General features: G+C 46.6%; 2 protein-coding genes across 2 annotated transcripts in view; one reads left to right on the top strand and one right to left on the bottom strand.

Moving 5' to 3' along the window:
- TMEM204 (transmembrane protein 204) overlaps window positions 1-14,446 on the bottom strand; it is a 24,362-nt gene extending 9,916 nt beyond the window's left edge. Inside the window, exon 1 of the mRNA XM_015821305.1 lies at window positions 14,167-14,446. Within this exon, the coding sequence (XP_015676791.1) occupies window positions 14,167-14,446 (280 nt within the window). The remainder of the gene's footprint in view (window positions 1-14,166) is intronic.
- IFT140 (intraflagellar transport 140) overlaps window positions 1-16,030 on the top strand; it is a 65,588-nt gene that overhangs the window by 37,115 nt on the left and 12,443 nt on the right. The gene's annotated exons all lie outside the window — the stretch shown is intronic.

The raw sequence follows: 16,030 nt of genomic DNA, 5'->3' as shown, positions 1-16,030 counted from the left end.
TGAGCTGCGCACAGGTCTTTCAAATGTGCCCATAGGTAGGTCACGGTGTGCCAAGAGCATCACTTTGTACCGGTATCCTCTGATTTCCAACAAATGGAATTATTGACACTAAAAAGAGCGGAGGTGACATAACGAAGGTCCAGCAGGGTACAAAGACACTGAGAGATCCAACTGGATCTATATGTAAATCAGTTCAGACAGCAGCATTTGAGGTGTGAATCAAGTCTCAGGTAACTTGGCCAACGGGCTACTGAAGAATTCTAAGCATGCCATAAGCCAGGCTATTGTCTCCCTGTGAAGTGCTGTAGGAATTGATGTGCTGGATTACTAAGGTTAGTTCAGGGATCACATATCCACTGAACCCTGAAGCTTATTGGTTGACCTCAGTCTTTAAAGATTAATGTAAAGATTAAAAAAAAACAAAAAACCAGAGGTGTGAAGACTGCAACGACAACAGCTCTATATCTATGTAATCCCGATTTCCTTCCAGGGAAATTGTGAATAAATAAAAATGGCTGGGATAGAAATGAGGTGAGACATAAATTGACTCTCCATCCCTTTCTTCGCCTTTGGTTCCGTGTTTATACTATGACACATCTCATAAATATTTATACTATGAAATAGGAATACAAATGTCTCTTTCCGTGATAGGTAATTTAACAGAAGCCACTTCAAACCAGACTCTGCAAATTGAGGATTTTTATATTTTTTCCCCCTTACGTTTTCTTCTGAATTGGTTGATTTCCTGTTTTTTTTTAATCATTTCCGTTCCTCTCCTACTGTGTCAATGCAGCAGCTTATCCAGCTGCTATTGCTCGGAGAGAAGACATTCCTGCTCCTAGGAGTAGCTGAAGGAGAATAATTGCTTGCGCTCTCTTTTTTATGGAATGCTCCTAGGCAGTGACTAGACCTAGAGTTCCAAAGTCATTTGTTGTTGTCAGCTTTCTGGGAATGACTCTATTCGAGTCCTTATATAACAGGATAACAGAGTTGGAAGGGACTCTGAAGGTCTTCTAGTCCAACCCTCCCCCCTGCTCAGGCAGGAAACCCTATACCATTTCAGACAAACGGTTGTCCATATCTGGTACCAGCTTTTTGCAAGAAGAAGCCGTGTAGATACGTTGGGTTGAAAACCAATTTTCATAAATGCTGACGGTTGTGAGAGTTGTGATCCAGTAGATCTAAAAGGTGTCAGATTGAGGAAGGCCATTTCACGAGGAACACAATGTTGGCTATTGACGAAGGGCGTCTATGGAGATTCTCGATCGTCCAGGTCATAGTCATCTCAAGGATGCTTTTTCACAAGGCAACTGGACTTTCTTGTTTTTTCTTTGAAGACGTCTCACTTGTTGGATGAGAAACGGAACGTCTTCAAAGAAAACAAGAAAGTCCATTTGCTGTCAACGCTGCTAACATCGGATGTTCTTGCTTTGACAACATATGGACATGCAGCCTTTTTCTTTCTTGTGTTTTACTCTTAGAATTAGATGATACTGGGGGATGAGGAGGAATGTGATGGGAGTTAGTTAGACACAATAATATTGTAATAGTGTGTGAACTCAGGACTTTTGAAATAAGAGATGATAAGAAATGGTGGGTTGGAGAACAGGAGGGAAAGCCTGCATTTCAAACCAATTGGAGAATGTGATTTATGATTGTTAATTAGAGGAGAGAATTGTGTTTGATACTATGTGCTCAGGGGAGGGGAATCCAGATTTTGGCTTCGACCATGTACCTGCCGATGCTATGCAACTTGAATAAAGATTCTTTAAGGTAAACAATGCCTCGAAGTTCTTTGAAGAGTTTCATCTGTCGGAACCATGACATTAAGCCAAAATCTCCAAACTTTCCAAACTGTCTAGTGGTCCCGAGCCTCAGTCGCTGTCCCTAGACTTGGGGGATAAGCTGACAAAGATTCGGGGAAGATTTCATCATGGAGGAAGTTCTCGGAAGAGTTTCATCTGTTGGAACCATGATATTTGCCATATGAAAAAAGCATCTTCAGGATTGACGAAGGGCGTAACTCAGTCTAAAGGGACTTGCTATAAATGAAAATATCCCCCAAAATAGAGGAGAAAAATAAAAGAAGAGTTACGGCAAGATATTGAGCACATTCCCTATTGCTCTGATCAATTTCCCCAGCTACTTTTGACCCTCTGTCACAGTTGCTACACCTTTAATAGAGAATCATGCTAAGCAGAGGTGAAGGTTACTATAACATCAAAAGACTGGCTATCACGCTGGTTACTCTCTAGAAAACAAAAAAAATCTAAAGAGAACCCAAAGGCTGATGTTGAGAAATTCTCATTGAACTTTAGTAACTGTGAGAGGGATCTCGGAGTCCTAGTGGACAATCCCTTAAATATGAGCCAGCCGTGTGCTGCAGCTGCGAAAAAAGGCCAACACAGTGCTAGGCTGCATTAACAGAGGGATAGAATCAAGATCACGTGAAGTATTAATACCACTTTACAATGCCTTAGTAAGGCCACACTTGGAATACTGCATCCAGTTTTGGTCACCACGATGTAAAAAAGATGTCGAGACTCTAGAAAAAGTACAGAGAAGAGCAACAAAGATGATTAGGGGACTGGAGGCTAAAACATATAAGGAACGGCTGCTGGACTTGGGTCTGTCTAGTTTAATGAAGAGAAGGACGAGGGGGGACATGATAGCAGTCTTCCAGTATCTCAGGGGCTGCCCCAAAGAAGAGGGAGTCAAGCTATTCCCCAAAGTGCCTGAAGGCAGGACAAGAAGCAACGGATGGAAACTAATCAAGGAGAGAAGCAACCTAGAACTAAGGAGAAACTTCCTGACAGTGAGGACAATTAACCAGTGGAACCACCTGCCTCCAGAAGCGGTGAATGCTCCAACACTGGAAGTTTTTAAGAAGAGACTGAACAGCCATTTGTCTGAAATGGTGTAGGGTTTCCTGCCTGAGCAGGGGGTTGGACTCAATGACCTCCAAGGTCCCTTCCAACTTTATTATTATTATTATTATTATTATTATTATTATTATTATTATTATTATTATTATTATTATTATTATTATTATTATTATTATTATTATTAACTTTGGCAGCCTCATAAACCTCTTAGGACTTCAAGCATTCTTCGCACCCGACAATTATTCTCGGTAAGCATCATTCATTTTCAGCAAGTGCAATGCCAGCTACTGAAGTGAAGCTCCAATACTTTGTCCACCTAATGAGAAGTGAGGACTCCTTGGAGAAAGACCCCAATGATGGGAAAGATAGAAGGCAAAAGAAGGAGAAGGGGACGTCAGAGGTTGAGAGGGTTAGATAGTGTCCTCAACGCAATGAACGTGAACTTGGACAAACTCTGGGAGAAGCGGAGGGCAGCCGTGCTGTGGTCCATGGGGCCTTGAAGAGTCAAACCCAACTTTCCAACTGCACAACAATAACAAAAATAGCATCCTGTAGCATAGACCAGTGGTTCTCAACCTGTGGGTTGGGACCCCATTTGGGGTCGATCGACCATTTCACGGGGGTCGCCAAGCAAGGCTGTCCGCCATTTTTTTTGTCCGCCATTTTTTCCCCCTTTTCCGGCGGGTGCCTTACCTCCCTTGGGCTGGGCCAGCTGGTGGTCAGCCTGCTCCGTCTCTGCCGCTTGCCAGCTACGCCTCGGCCGGCGCAGGGGGCGGAACCACGCATGCACAGAGCTCCCGGGCAGGGAAAGTCCTCGACTTACGACCGGTTGGGTAGTCCTCGACTTACGACCGGTTTAGTCCTCGACTTACGACCGGTTTAGTCCTCGACTTACGACCGGTTGGGGTCGCGGCATTAAAAAGGTTGAGAACCACTGGCATAGACAGACTAGTGAGGCGTTTTTTTTTACTTCCTAAAAGGCCCAGTTGTACTTTTGGAAATCCTCTCCGTGCCTTGAGAAAACATGAAGGATAATACTCGGGTTTATTTTGAAAAGGAGAGATTTGTAAGGCAAACTTCCGGGCATTGTTCCAGAGCTTGGACATCTCCTGTCTGAAATACCACACGTGCATTTCTTTTTTTCATCATTTTTATCCGTCATGTTGCTCGCGGTTGGGACTTTAGAGGCTAATTTAAGAAATTGGAAGTTGACGGAATGAATCATCTATAGCCATCTATAAATGAATCTTCTGCAATCATTCATAACGAAGGGAGGAATTCCTCTCACATAGCAATTGTTTTGAAACAAAATCATTGGTACCCTGTCACCTGTTTTCACAATCCATGCGTTATACGCCTAAGACTGAAAATCAGGCTTGTCAGATGCTATATTTTTTTCTGTCCTGCTCTACGGAGTAGACGAGAGTTGGTCTCTGACCGAAGGCCACCTGAAGAGACTAGAAGCATTTGAAATGTGGATTTACAGGCGGCTGTTATGTCTAAGCTGTGTAGACAAGATCAGAAATGAGGAGGTGATAAGCCGCCTGGGAAAGCCAAGAGAAATCATCAAAACAATGAAAAAACGAAAGTTAGAATATTTCGGAGATGTGATGCGACACCCAGAAAAATACGGCACACTCCATTTAATCCTCCAGGGAAAGATTGAAGGCAAACGAGGTCCAGGCAGAAGAAGAACATTGTGGCTTCAAAATCTAAGGGACTGGTTTGGACAAAACTCAGCAGCACTTTTTCGTGCGGCTGCTGATAAAAACAGGATCGCCAACATGATCGCCAACGTCCGATAACGGATATGGCACAGGAAGAAGAAGAAGAAGAAGAAGAAAGAAGAAAGAAGAAAGAAGAAGAAAGAAGAAGAAGAAGAAGAAGAAGAAGAAGAAGAAGAAGAAGAAGAAGAAGAAGAAGAAGAAGAATGCATTATTTGAGTGATATTTTGTCACATGGTTTGATCATCAACGGGCTGTCCTGAAGGGGGAAATTCCAGTGTCTGGGCTTATTTATTTATTAGATTTTTATCCCGCCTTGATGATTTCTAGAAATAACACCGTGCACTTAATACCGCTTATATGGATATACCGAGGCTCTTAACTTGAGAACAGTGGCAGCTGATTTCTAGGCCGAAATAGCGGTGGGCTCCTAAATCAGTCAGCCTGTGTTCCTGATCTAAATTGGCTTTTCCCACAAGAGGAAAGAGTATATGTATGCAGTGCTTAAACATGAGCCAGGAATGTGTAAACATGGAGACACCACACCAAGAGTTATCAGATTTCAGTGGTCCTATCAATTGAATGAATCACCTAATTTGCTGTATCAAATCCTCTGTTTCCAGAGGGCTTGTGCAGATGGCTCTCGCTTTCTAATTGGAATCCCGGGAAGGACAATCAATACACTGTTAAAAGATAGGCAGTGCGGCATAGCGGTTAAGGCTTTGGACCGGAAATGGCAAGACTAATTTTAATTCTCCCTCAGTCATGGAGGCTCACTGTTTTTCAGCCTACCCTACCGCCAGAGTGGTTGTTGTGTGGAAAAACAAGAGGAGAGGCTGTGACGTTCGTTGCTTTGCACTATGGTGCTGGAGAAGACTCCTGCGAGTCCCCTGCACTGCAAGGCGATCCAACCGGTCAGTCCTAGAGGAGATCCACCCCGACTGCTCTTTAGAAGGCCAGATCCTGAAGTTGAAACTCAAGGACTTTGGCCACCTAATGAGAAGGAAGGACTCCCTGGAGAAGAGCCTGATGCTGGGAAAGATCGAGGGCAATAGAAGAATGGGATGACAGAGAAGGAGGTGGCTGGATGGAGTCCCTGAAGCAGGAGGCGTGAGCTTAAATGGACTCCAGAAGATGGTAGAGGACAGGAAGGCCTGGAGGAACGTTGTCCATGGGGTTGCGATGGGTCGGATACGACTTTGCAACTAACAACAACAACAACACAGGTGTCTTTGACTTATGGCCACAGTTGAGCCCAAAATTTTCTGTTGCTACGTGAGACAGTTGTTAAGTGATCTTTGCTCCATTGTACAATACCTTCTTTGCCCTAGTTCTTGTGAATCACTGCTGTTGTTAAGATGATAACACAGCTGTTAAGTGATCCTGGCTTCCCATTGACTTGGCTTGTTAGGAGGTTCCGAAAGTGAACGCATGAGCCCGGGACACTGCGACTGTCATAAATATGAGTCAGTTGCCAAGCGTCCAAATTTTGATCATGGGGATGCTGCACTGGTCATAAGTGTGAAAAACGATCGTAAGTCTCTTTTTTCAGTGCTGTTGTAACTTCGAACAGTCACCCAACAAACGGCTGGAAGTCCAGGACTTACTGTACCTTTACTAACCAACAAATTAGACATCTTTCCTTGACATTCTCCTTTCGAACAGACCACTGTCCCCACAGCTTTTTCATGCCAAGGTCACAAGGAAGTGATATTTTTAAAAGTCTCAAATAGGTCACGTAAGCAGTGTCTGAAATTAAGCTGGGACTTCGGCCGCAGTCATGCGTGGTCCTAAATGGTGGCTTGTTTAACCGTGGCTCGTTGAATGAAACAGAACCGACTGGGTTCGCCCAATAGTTCAACCACAAGCCAAGTCCAAAAAGCAAAGATGGGTGACTTCACCACAACACTCTAAGCCAAAGATAAACAAGCCATGTCATGGCTTAGATTAAGCCACGCGAAGTAGGTATTGACGAGCTACTTAAATCTGGGCTCATCCAAAGCTAGGCTTTTGCCAGAGGAGAACTTTGGGTCTCTGAAAGTCGGTTTCTTCCTTTTTGGTCTAAGAAGACATGAACTTCCAAGAGTCTGACGGATTGGATAATTCCTCCGGGGGTGTTTTTTTTTTTTGGCCTGGCTGTTTTCCAAAGCCTCTGAGACATGGCTAATAAATCCCAGCATTATCTCTGGTCTGCTGCCTCTGTAAACATCTCTTTCTTTCCCATTCCCACACAGAGCTGCTCTGCCTTTGGCCTGGCTCTCTCTCTCTCTCCCCCCCCCCCAAACTTCATCTGGGAAATGTATTTCTGTAAATCATATAATTCAACTGGACAGGTGTTTATATTTAGCACTCCCAGCAGATCACGTAGTCCCTCTTCGGCTCCGGACCACTCCCCTCTACTTGAACGCTTGACCCAAAGAGCTATAATAAGGGCCGGCCTGCGTTGCTGCTCCTCGCCCAGCTTGTAGGAAACGGAGCTTTCCAACGTCTGCTTCTTTCCTGTGTCTTTTGAAAGAGATTTTCACGCCCTTGGCTCCTGGACCCTTTGTATCATGCCCCTGCTGCTGCTGCTGCTGCCGCTTTCAAAACTAGCCCCAGTGCTCTTGTGGTTTTGGGCTGTGAATCGGATTCCTTTGCAACCACAGCCATCGGTCTGAGCGCATCACTCACTGCAAGAGTGTCTAGACCAGGGGTTCTCAACCTGTGGGTCGGGACCCCATTTGGGGTCGATCGACCATTTCACGGGGGTCGCCAAGCAAGGCTGTCTGCCATTTTTTTGTCCGCCATTTTTTTCCCTTTTCCGGCGGGTGCCTTACCTCCCTTGGGCTGGGCCAGCTGGTGGTCGGCCTGCTCCGTCTCTGCCGCTTGCCAGCTACGCCTCGGCCGGCGCAGGGGGCGGAACCACGCATGCGCGGCGCTCCCGGGCAGGGAAAGTCCTCGACTTACGACCGGTTGGGTAGTCCTCGACTTACGACCGGTTTAGTCCTCGACTTACGACCGGTTTAGTCCTCGACTTACGACCGGTTGGGGTCGCGGCATTAAAAAGGTTGAGAACCACTGGTCTAGAGCAGGGGTGTCAAACTCAATTTCATTGAGGGCCGCATCAGCATTGCGGTTGCGCTCAGGGGGCCGGGTGGGTGTGGCCAAGGTGGGTGCGGCCTACTGGGTGGGCGTGGAGGGATTGGGTGTGGCCTACTGGGTGGGCATGGCCAACTCTACATCGTTGGCGTCAAGGGTGCCTGTGGGGGGCCTGGGCAGGAGTGGGACAGATCTGGGGGTCTCTGGCAGAAGGGGGTGGGACCGGGGCAAGTGCCAAGGCATGGTCCACTGGAGGAGCCTCACTGTTGCTCTCAGGCCATGTGGGGGGGGTTGGATGGTGGTGCGGGCTGCCCAGAGCCCTGGGCAGCAGAGGTCAAATGCCCAGCCTGGCCCTTGAGCACCCGCGGCACCAAGCCCAGCCCCACTTCCTCAAGGCTGCTGCTCAAGGTTCTCCTGGTTCCTCGCTGTTTCCAGACGGCCTTGTGGAGCTAAGACTGAATGCATTTCAGCATAGATGGCCACCACAAAATTGTACATTGGCTCCCGGCCGGCCTGGACCAGGGCCAAGGCAGCGGGGGCCGTTCCCTCACTGTTTCCAGGATGGCTTCGCGGGCCACATGAAACCACTTCGCGGGCCACATCCGGCCCCCGGGCCTTGTGTTTGACATGTCTGGTCTAGAGTACCAGTCTTTGGACAGCTCCCACTTATTCATGACCACTAGGAAAGCTCTGGAGAAAATAAGCAACAAAGCAAAAAGAAAACCACCAACGACCAGCAAAGATGATCTGGGGGCTGGAGGCTAAAACATACGAAGAACGTCTATGGATATTCTCAGTCCTCCAGGCCATAATTATCCCAAAGGCGCTTTTTCAGAAGGCAACTGGACTTCCTTGTTTTGCTTTGAAGAATATTCCACTTCTCCTCCACTCAGAGCTGAAGAAGCTTCTTGGATGAGAAGCAAAACATCTTCAAAGGAAAAAATAAGAAAGTCCAGTTGCCTTGTGAAAAAGCACCTTTGGGATAGGAAGAACGGTTACAAGAATTGGGTCTGTCTAGTTTAATGAAGAGAAGAACGAGGGGGGAACATGATAGCAGTCTTCCAGTATCTCAGGAGCTGTCACAAAGAAGAGGGGGTCAAGCTATTTTCCAAAGCACCTGAAGGCAGGACAAGAAGCAAGGGATGGAAACTAAATCAAGGAGAGAAGCAACCTGGAATTAAGGAGGAAATTTCTGACAGTTAGAACAATTAATCAGTGGAATGGTTTGGCTTCAGACGTTGTGGGTGTTCCATCACTGGAGGTTTTTAAGAAGAGACTGGACAGCCATTTGTCTGGGATAGTATAGGGTCTCTGCCTGAGCAGGAGGTTGGACTAGAAGACCTCCAAGGTCTCTTCCAACTCTCTTATTCTGTTCATTCTTTGTCCAATTTACAGGTCGTCCTTGACTTACGGCTACAGCTGAGCCCCAAATTTTTGTTGCTAAATGAGACGTATGGGATTTGTAAACTGCCTGGATAGCTTCTGCATGAGATTCTCCATGCAACAGACAGCTTTGGTTTTGAGAAGCAGTAAGCCTGGCTTAGTTGCCGTAGTCACACTGCTCCAGAACGATCGTGGCACCAAAAAATGAAATTTTATTAACTTGTAGAAACCGTCAACAATAAGGAAAAGATGAGGCGTATGAAAGTTCTCTCTCTTAGAACAGGGCTCTCCAAACTTGGCCACATTTAAGACTTGTGGATTTCAACTTGGCATGGCTGGCCAAGGAATTCTGGGAGTTGAAGTCAACAAGTCTTAAAGTTGCCAGGTTTGGAGACACACAGCCCCCATCTTAGAAAAATGAGCAAGATCTCGTCAAAGTTTATGAAATAACTGGCCAAACTTGGGAGGAAAAAGAGGCATTTCCCTCACTATTGCGTAACTAAATGCTCTGGAGACGTTCCAATTCCAGCGCCCGGGCTGCAGATCCGAGATGGATGGATGAAACCTCCGTGCACATCCTGTTTGAAATTCACTTATCTCAAAATACGATGTGTCTTCTAGCTCAGAAGGCTTCAGCAGGAGAAGAGCCGATTTTGTGAAGTTAGAGCTTTCCTGTCTAGAAGCAGTGATAAGCCCACCAAAGACTGGTTCTTGCAAAGCAGTCATGGAGAAAAAGCCGTCAGTTCCCCCTGATTTCTGTGGACCCTGGTAGGACATTATGGGATGCAGAATAATGGATGAAATTGACACTTAAAATGTTCCAGCGGCGTCCATTTTCCCTCTTCTTTTTCCACGATCAACCGCAGACCAAAAGCCAACTATTCTCCACTCTAAGCATCTTCACGTTCTCTTTAATTGCTGTGATAGAAAACAGCTTTCTCTGGGTAGTAGCTAATCCTTCTGTTTATAAAAAAAAATCATTCAGTAAAGGCACACATGTTTCTCCTCCAACAGTATTGGCAGTTCTTGAGTAGAATGGTTGGATTCTTGAATTGAGAGGCTGGCCGTGCGCCAGTCTTTCTAATGGGGCCATAATCAGGATAGAAGAATTTTCCCAGCCATGAGAACTAACCAAAAACTACAAAAATAGTGATTTCTCTCTCTCTTTCTCTCCTCTCTCTTTCTCTCTTTCTCTCTCCTCTCTCTCTCCTCTCTCTTTCTCTCTCTCTCCTCTTTTTCTCTGTTCTCTCTCTCTCTTTCTCTCTCCTCTCTCTTTCTCCTCTCTGTTTTTCTCTCTCCTCTTTTTCTCTCTTCTCTCTCTTCTCTCTCTCTCTTTCTCTCTCTTCTTTCTCTCTCTCCTCTCTTTCTCTCTCTCCTCTCTCTTTCTCTCCTCTCTCTCTCTTCTCTTTCTCTCCTCTCTCTCTTTCTCTCTCCTCTCTCTTTCTCTCCTCTCTCTTTCTCTCTCTCCTCTTTTTCTCTCTTCTCTCTCTTCTCTCTTTCTCTTCTCTCTCTTTCTCTCTCCTCTTTTTCTCTCTTCTCTCTCTTCTCTTTCTCTCCTTTCTCTCTCTCCTCTCTTTCTCTTCTCTCTCTTTCTCTCTCTCTCTCCTCTCTCTCTCCTCTCTCTCTCCTTTCTCTCTCTCTCTTCTCTCTCTTTCTCTCTCTTCTCTTTCTCTCCTCTCTTTCTTTCTCTCTCCTCTCTCTTTTTCTCTCTCTCCTCTTTTTCTCTCTTCTCTCTCTCTTCTCTCTCTCTGTCTCTCTTTCTCTCTCGTATTTCTGTTGCTAAGCAAGACAGTTCTTGGGTGCATTTTGCCTCGTTTTAAGACTTTTCTTGCCACAGTTATCCATGAATCTGGCTTCCCCGTTGACTTCGCTTGCCAGAAGGTTGCAAAAAGGGGACCCGTCACATGACCCCAGGGCACTGCAACTGTCATAAATACATGTCAGTTGCCAAGACATCTAGATGCCCTCAGCTTCATCCGGGCTAGCTCTAAAAGCAGGTCTCCTGCTGTTTTGCAACCAATGGATTTCCAGAACATTTCCTTTCTTCTGCGCTACTTCGTCCTTTCATACTTCCCTGGGTCAGTCAACAAACGCTTTGGTAAGGTCAAGATTAGCAGCTTTGAAGTGGAATGTGAGAACTCACAAGACTATACTTTTTTTTTTTTTAGTCCCCCTGCGGTTAATTTTTTGGCACAGTCTTTTTGCATTTTAGAAAGGATCTCGGTCTTTGCTGAATGTTAGTGTCTCGTGGCTTAATGTATTTAGGAAACGCCTAATTAAAAGCAAAAATGGGTCTGAGGGCCAGATTTCCAGGGATTGAGAAATTGATATCCTACAAAAAAAAAAAAAGCAACCCATGAAGATTTGTGGTGCTTCTTCTGATCACCGCATCCTGCTTTTTCTCGAGAGAGAGAGAGTATGTGAACTCTATCGATAGACAAGTTTTCGGAATATGCATTGGCAAATGTCTACACAATTCCGTAAACATACTTTTCTTCTCTTTTCTGGATTTGCTTGCTCTGGAGAAGTAGCCACAATCTCTAGGCACAGAGGTGGCCTCGTTTTTTTTTCCACTGCTACTTTGGGAGACTCAAATCATTCCCCTCCTCAAATATCAAACAATATCACATAATTCATTTTCTTCACATTTGCATGATTATTTTATATTCTGGGATGAATTCTGACCCCGGTGAGCACCGATTGTATTCGGATTAAAGAGCTGTGTGGTCAAGAATGGAATCAGAGCTGTCTAAAAAAAAAAAGCAAAACCACATAGCAGAGAATTCTATCTCTGAAACATATTTGACTGTGATATTCTGGAAGGAAGCTTGGAGGGATCCACTTCCTAGATTTAGTAAGGTCTGTTTGGGAAACAGGTGGGATGAGGTGGGGTGGGAAATTCCCAGGTAGTTCCCAGGTAGCAGATGACAAGGAGGGGATAGAATCAAGAGGGATAGAATCAAGATCACGTGAAGTATTAATACCACTTTACAATGAGCCAGCCGTGTGCTGCAGCTGCCAAAAAGGCCAACACAGTGCTGGGCTGCATTAACAGAGGGATAGAATCAAGATCACGTGAAGTATTAATACCACTTTACAATGCCTTGGTAAGGCCACACTTGGAATACTGCATCCAGTTTGGGTCACCACGATGTAAAAAAGAGGTTGAGACTCTAGAAAGAGTGCAGAGAAGAGCAACAAAGATGATCAGGGGACTGGAGGCTAAAACATACAAGGAATGGCTGCTGGAATTGGGTATGTCTAGTTTAACGAAGAGAAGGACGAGGGGGGACATGATAGCAGCCTTCCAGTATCTCAGGGGCTGCCCCAAAGAAGAGGGAGTCAAGCTATTCTCCAAGGCGCCTGAAGGCAGGACAAGAAGCAACGGATGGAAACTAACCAAGGAGAGAAGCAACCTGGAACTAAGGAGAAACTTCCTGACAGTGAGAACAATTAACCAGTGGAACAACCTGCCTCCAGAAGTGGTGAATGTTCCAACACTGGAAGTTTTTAAGAAGAGACTGGACAGCCATTTGTCCGAAATGGTGTAGGGTTCCTGCCTGAGCAGGGGGTTGGACTAGATGATCTCCAAGGTCCCTTCCAACTTTATATTATTATTATTATTATTACTAGGACGAGGGGGGACACAAGGAAGAGGGAGTCAAGCTGTGAAAGGATGTCCTAAAATTTGGGGGAAGCCTAGTCAGCGAGGAGCAGGCATTACTGGCTGAAATGGAGCAAAGAATTTGACTTGCTGGAAAGAAACTGCCTATATTCCTCTTTGAATAGGCTTCCCGAGACATTTTCCTCACCCCTTCCCACGCTTGCCAAGTATTGCCACCTAGTGAACTGGAAATAGCACAACAAAAGGTCAAACTTCCCGTGTCACGGAGCTGAGTGTAGTTGTTCTCTAGTTTTTCCTTTTTTAAAAAAAAAAAAATAATTAAGGTACAGTCGAGAAAGCTGTAGCCTGCAGCAGATTTACAAAAGGAAGGGTGTCAGGAGGGAAGAGTTTTATAACTGGTTGTTCTCTGTCATTTTTTTTCCCCCCTGCAAAAATGACCCCTTTTATCCTCTCCCACCGGGAAGATTTTGCCAGGAGAAATCTTCCATCACGTTTGGTTTGTTTTTTAACCAAGAGTTTGGACTGGGGGTGTGAACTGGGAAGATCTCACAGAGATCCCATCTTATTCCCACGGTACCCGTCTTAACAGTGTCCATATTTGGATTGCGAGCCTAAAAGCAAACAGCCAACCTCACCGCAATGAAGGATTAAGGATCCTTTAGTCCAGTGCTTCTCAACCTCGTCAACTTTAAGGGGCGTGGACTTCAGCTCCCAGAATTCCCAAGCCAGCATGCTTGGGGAATTCTGGGAGCCAAAGTCCAGGTATCTTAAAGTTGACAAGGTTGAGAAACAGTGTCTAATCCAATCCTTGGATCAGTGCAGGAATCAGCTACTACAGCAAATCCTCTGTTAAAGCTTTTGCTGATGGCTTTAAGTCAAAATAGATGCTTGCAAAGCCGGTTCATCTTATCTAGCTTTGAATACCGCATTTACTCTGCCTCCTGTATTTTCTGTGTCTTTCTCCATCTCTTGTAGCCCAACTGTGTTATTTTTCTGGACCCAATTTCTCTTCATTTGCTCCCCGAGTATCTTTCTTGCTTCGTTGAAGCTTCTTCTGAAGAGAGAGAGAAAAACCTCTGGCCCTCACCCCTTTCCAGATCGAGCCCCGACGGAGCAAATATTTCACAGTCCGCCTTCTAGTTTTCCAGGGGCAAAGTTTTGAGCCAAGTTTGCTGCGCGACAGACCCAACGTCTTTGAAGATGCTCGGTCATGATTGTCCCAAAGGTGCTTTTCCCAAAAGCAACTGGTCTTTCTTGGGTTGTTGTTGGGGTTTTTTTTGCCTTGAAAATGTTTTACTTCTTATCCGACAAGCTGCTTCTTCAGTTCTTCAGAAGCAAAATGTTTTCAGGAAGGAAAAAAAAAACCCACTCAAGAAAATCCAGTCGCCTTTGGGAAAAGCACCTACGGGCCGTGCCTCACGGGCCATTTTTAAGACCGAGTGGAGAATGACAAATGAGAAACGAGACTTACGTTTGACAGTATTTCGGGACTCCTGGAAGCCAGCGGGCTCTGAACCCCAGCCCAGGGCTTCGCATTCATGCTCCACCCCTTGCCCGTGCTTGGCACCTGCGCCCACACCTCCTTTGCCCTTCTCTGCCAGCCAGCACATCTTCCACAGCCCCACGCTGCGCTTACGCCCATCCTCCAAGGTCTGGTACACCCAGTTGGGAGTGAAGGCAGCCGCGTTGTTGAGAATCAGGGACACCAGCGCGACCAACACGGCTGTGGCGATCAGTTTCTGGACCGTCATATCTGACGGTCACCCAGCGCCGGCGGCCACTCTCGGGGAGAAGATCCAAGCGTCCCCAAATCAGCTGCAGGGCATTGAATTGGGTCTGGTCGGTGGGAGGCAGGTGCAGGAGCGCGTTAGGAATGGCTAGAGTACATCGCCATTCATTCTCAAAGTCAGCTGCTGGGAAGTTCCTGGCCGCACAAAGACCCACGAGGCAGAGAGGAGAAATCCATGCGCAAAAGAAGGGCAAGAGCGAGGTCTTCCAGATTGCTCCTTCCCTCCTCAGGGCTTGCTTTATCCACCTTCTTCTCCTTTGAGCAGGACCAAGCTGGTGTAGAGTTGGAAGTTGAGCAGGCGCATTCTTTCCGACACCCAATTTGCAAAGGGTCCCACCACGACGACGTAGGCAGTGGCTACGGGGATGGAGTGGTGTTCTCGGACAGCTGAGGCCCACAGTGCCTCTTGAAGGCTGTCCGTCCCTTCAGCCTTCTGGCCCGCAGATGTGGGAAGGGGCTGGGCCCTGCGGCGAGAGGTGTCAAGACCCCAGAAACGCTTTTGCCGTCACCCGAATTTCTCAGAAGGACGCCAGGAGGGTCCTCGGCTTCAACGCTTTGTGCCAAGGCCAATCCCCAAGAGAGAGAGATGAAAGGCTTGCATCCCCAAGGAAGAGTGCGTATTCCCAAGGACTCTTCTCCAGCGCTGCTTGCTCTTCCCTCCCCGATGACGGAGCCCGCACACTGCCGGAGCAGGAAAGCAGAATCCTTGCTGCAAGGAAGTTTTCTCTCTCTCTCTCTCTCTCTCTCTCCCCCCCCCCTCTCCTCTCCTATCTGTCCATGAAAAGGAAACGGTTGTTTGCGCGGCTGCTTTTGGTGAAAGCCCAGGGCGTAGCCGATTGCAAGCGACAGGGCCACTGCCACGGCCCTCTCCGATGTGAACAGGATGTGTTTCCTGAAAGGAAAAGTCAAAGACAGACTTCTAAAGTCCCGTCTCTTTCCCTTCCCCACTCCCAGCCACCCTCCCTCCCTCCCGCCTCATTCCATGGCTGTCCTCCTCTTCCCCTCCTCTTCGGCTTCCCAGAGAGAAGAGTTCATTCCGCAAAACTCTGCTAGGAAGAATGGTTAGGATAATATTGTGTGGTGGTCAAACAACAACAACAACTTCTCAAGGATCTCGTGGAAGGAAATAGATCCAGTGTGTGTGTGTGTGTGTTCTTGGTTGTTTTTTCTTGCAGATGTTTCATTACCAAAGTAGGTAACGTGATCAGTGCTAGAAGGGAATGGGGTTTGCAGAGAGGAGGAGGAGGAGGAGGAGGAGGAGGAGGAGGAGGAAGAAGAAAACTGCGGGGTCCTTGGTGCTCTCTGAGCTGGGTGGTTTTCTTGCAGACGTTTCATCACCCAACTTGGTAACATCATCAGTGCTAGAAGGGAGTAGTAGGGTTTGCAAAGAGGAGGAAGGAGAGAAGGAGAAGGAGGTGGAGGAGAACTGTGGGGTCCTTGGTGCTCTCTGAGCTTGCGGGTTTTCTTGCAGACGTTTCATTACCCACACTAAGTAACATCATCAAAAAATAGAGAGATCCTCCAAAAATAGATCCTGCTGTGTTGT

This window comes from Protobothrops mucrosquamatus, unplaced genomic scaffold, assembly GCF_001527695.2.
Source record: "Protobothrops mucrosquamatus isolate PMUCROS unplaced genomic scaffold, P.Mucros_1.0 scaffold1298, whole genome shotgun sequence".
In the NCBI taxonomy this organism is placed as follows: Eukaryota; Metazoa; Chordata; class Lepidosauria; order Squamata; family Viperidae; genus Protobothrops; species Protobothrops mucrosquamatus.
This window is presented reverse-complemented; position numbering and strand designations above follow the sequence as displayed.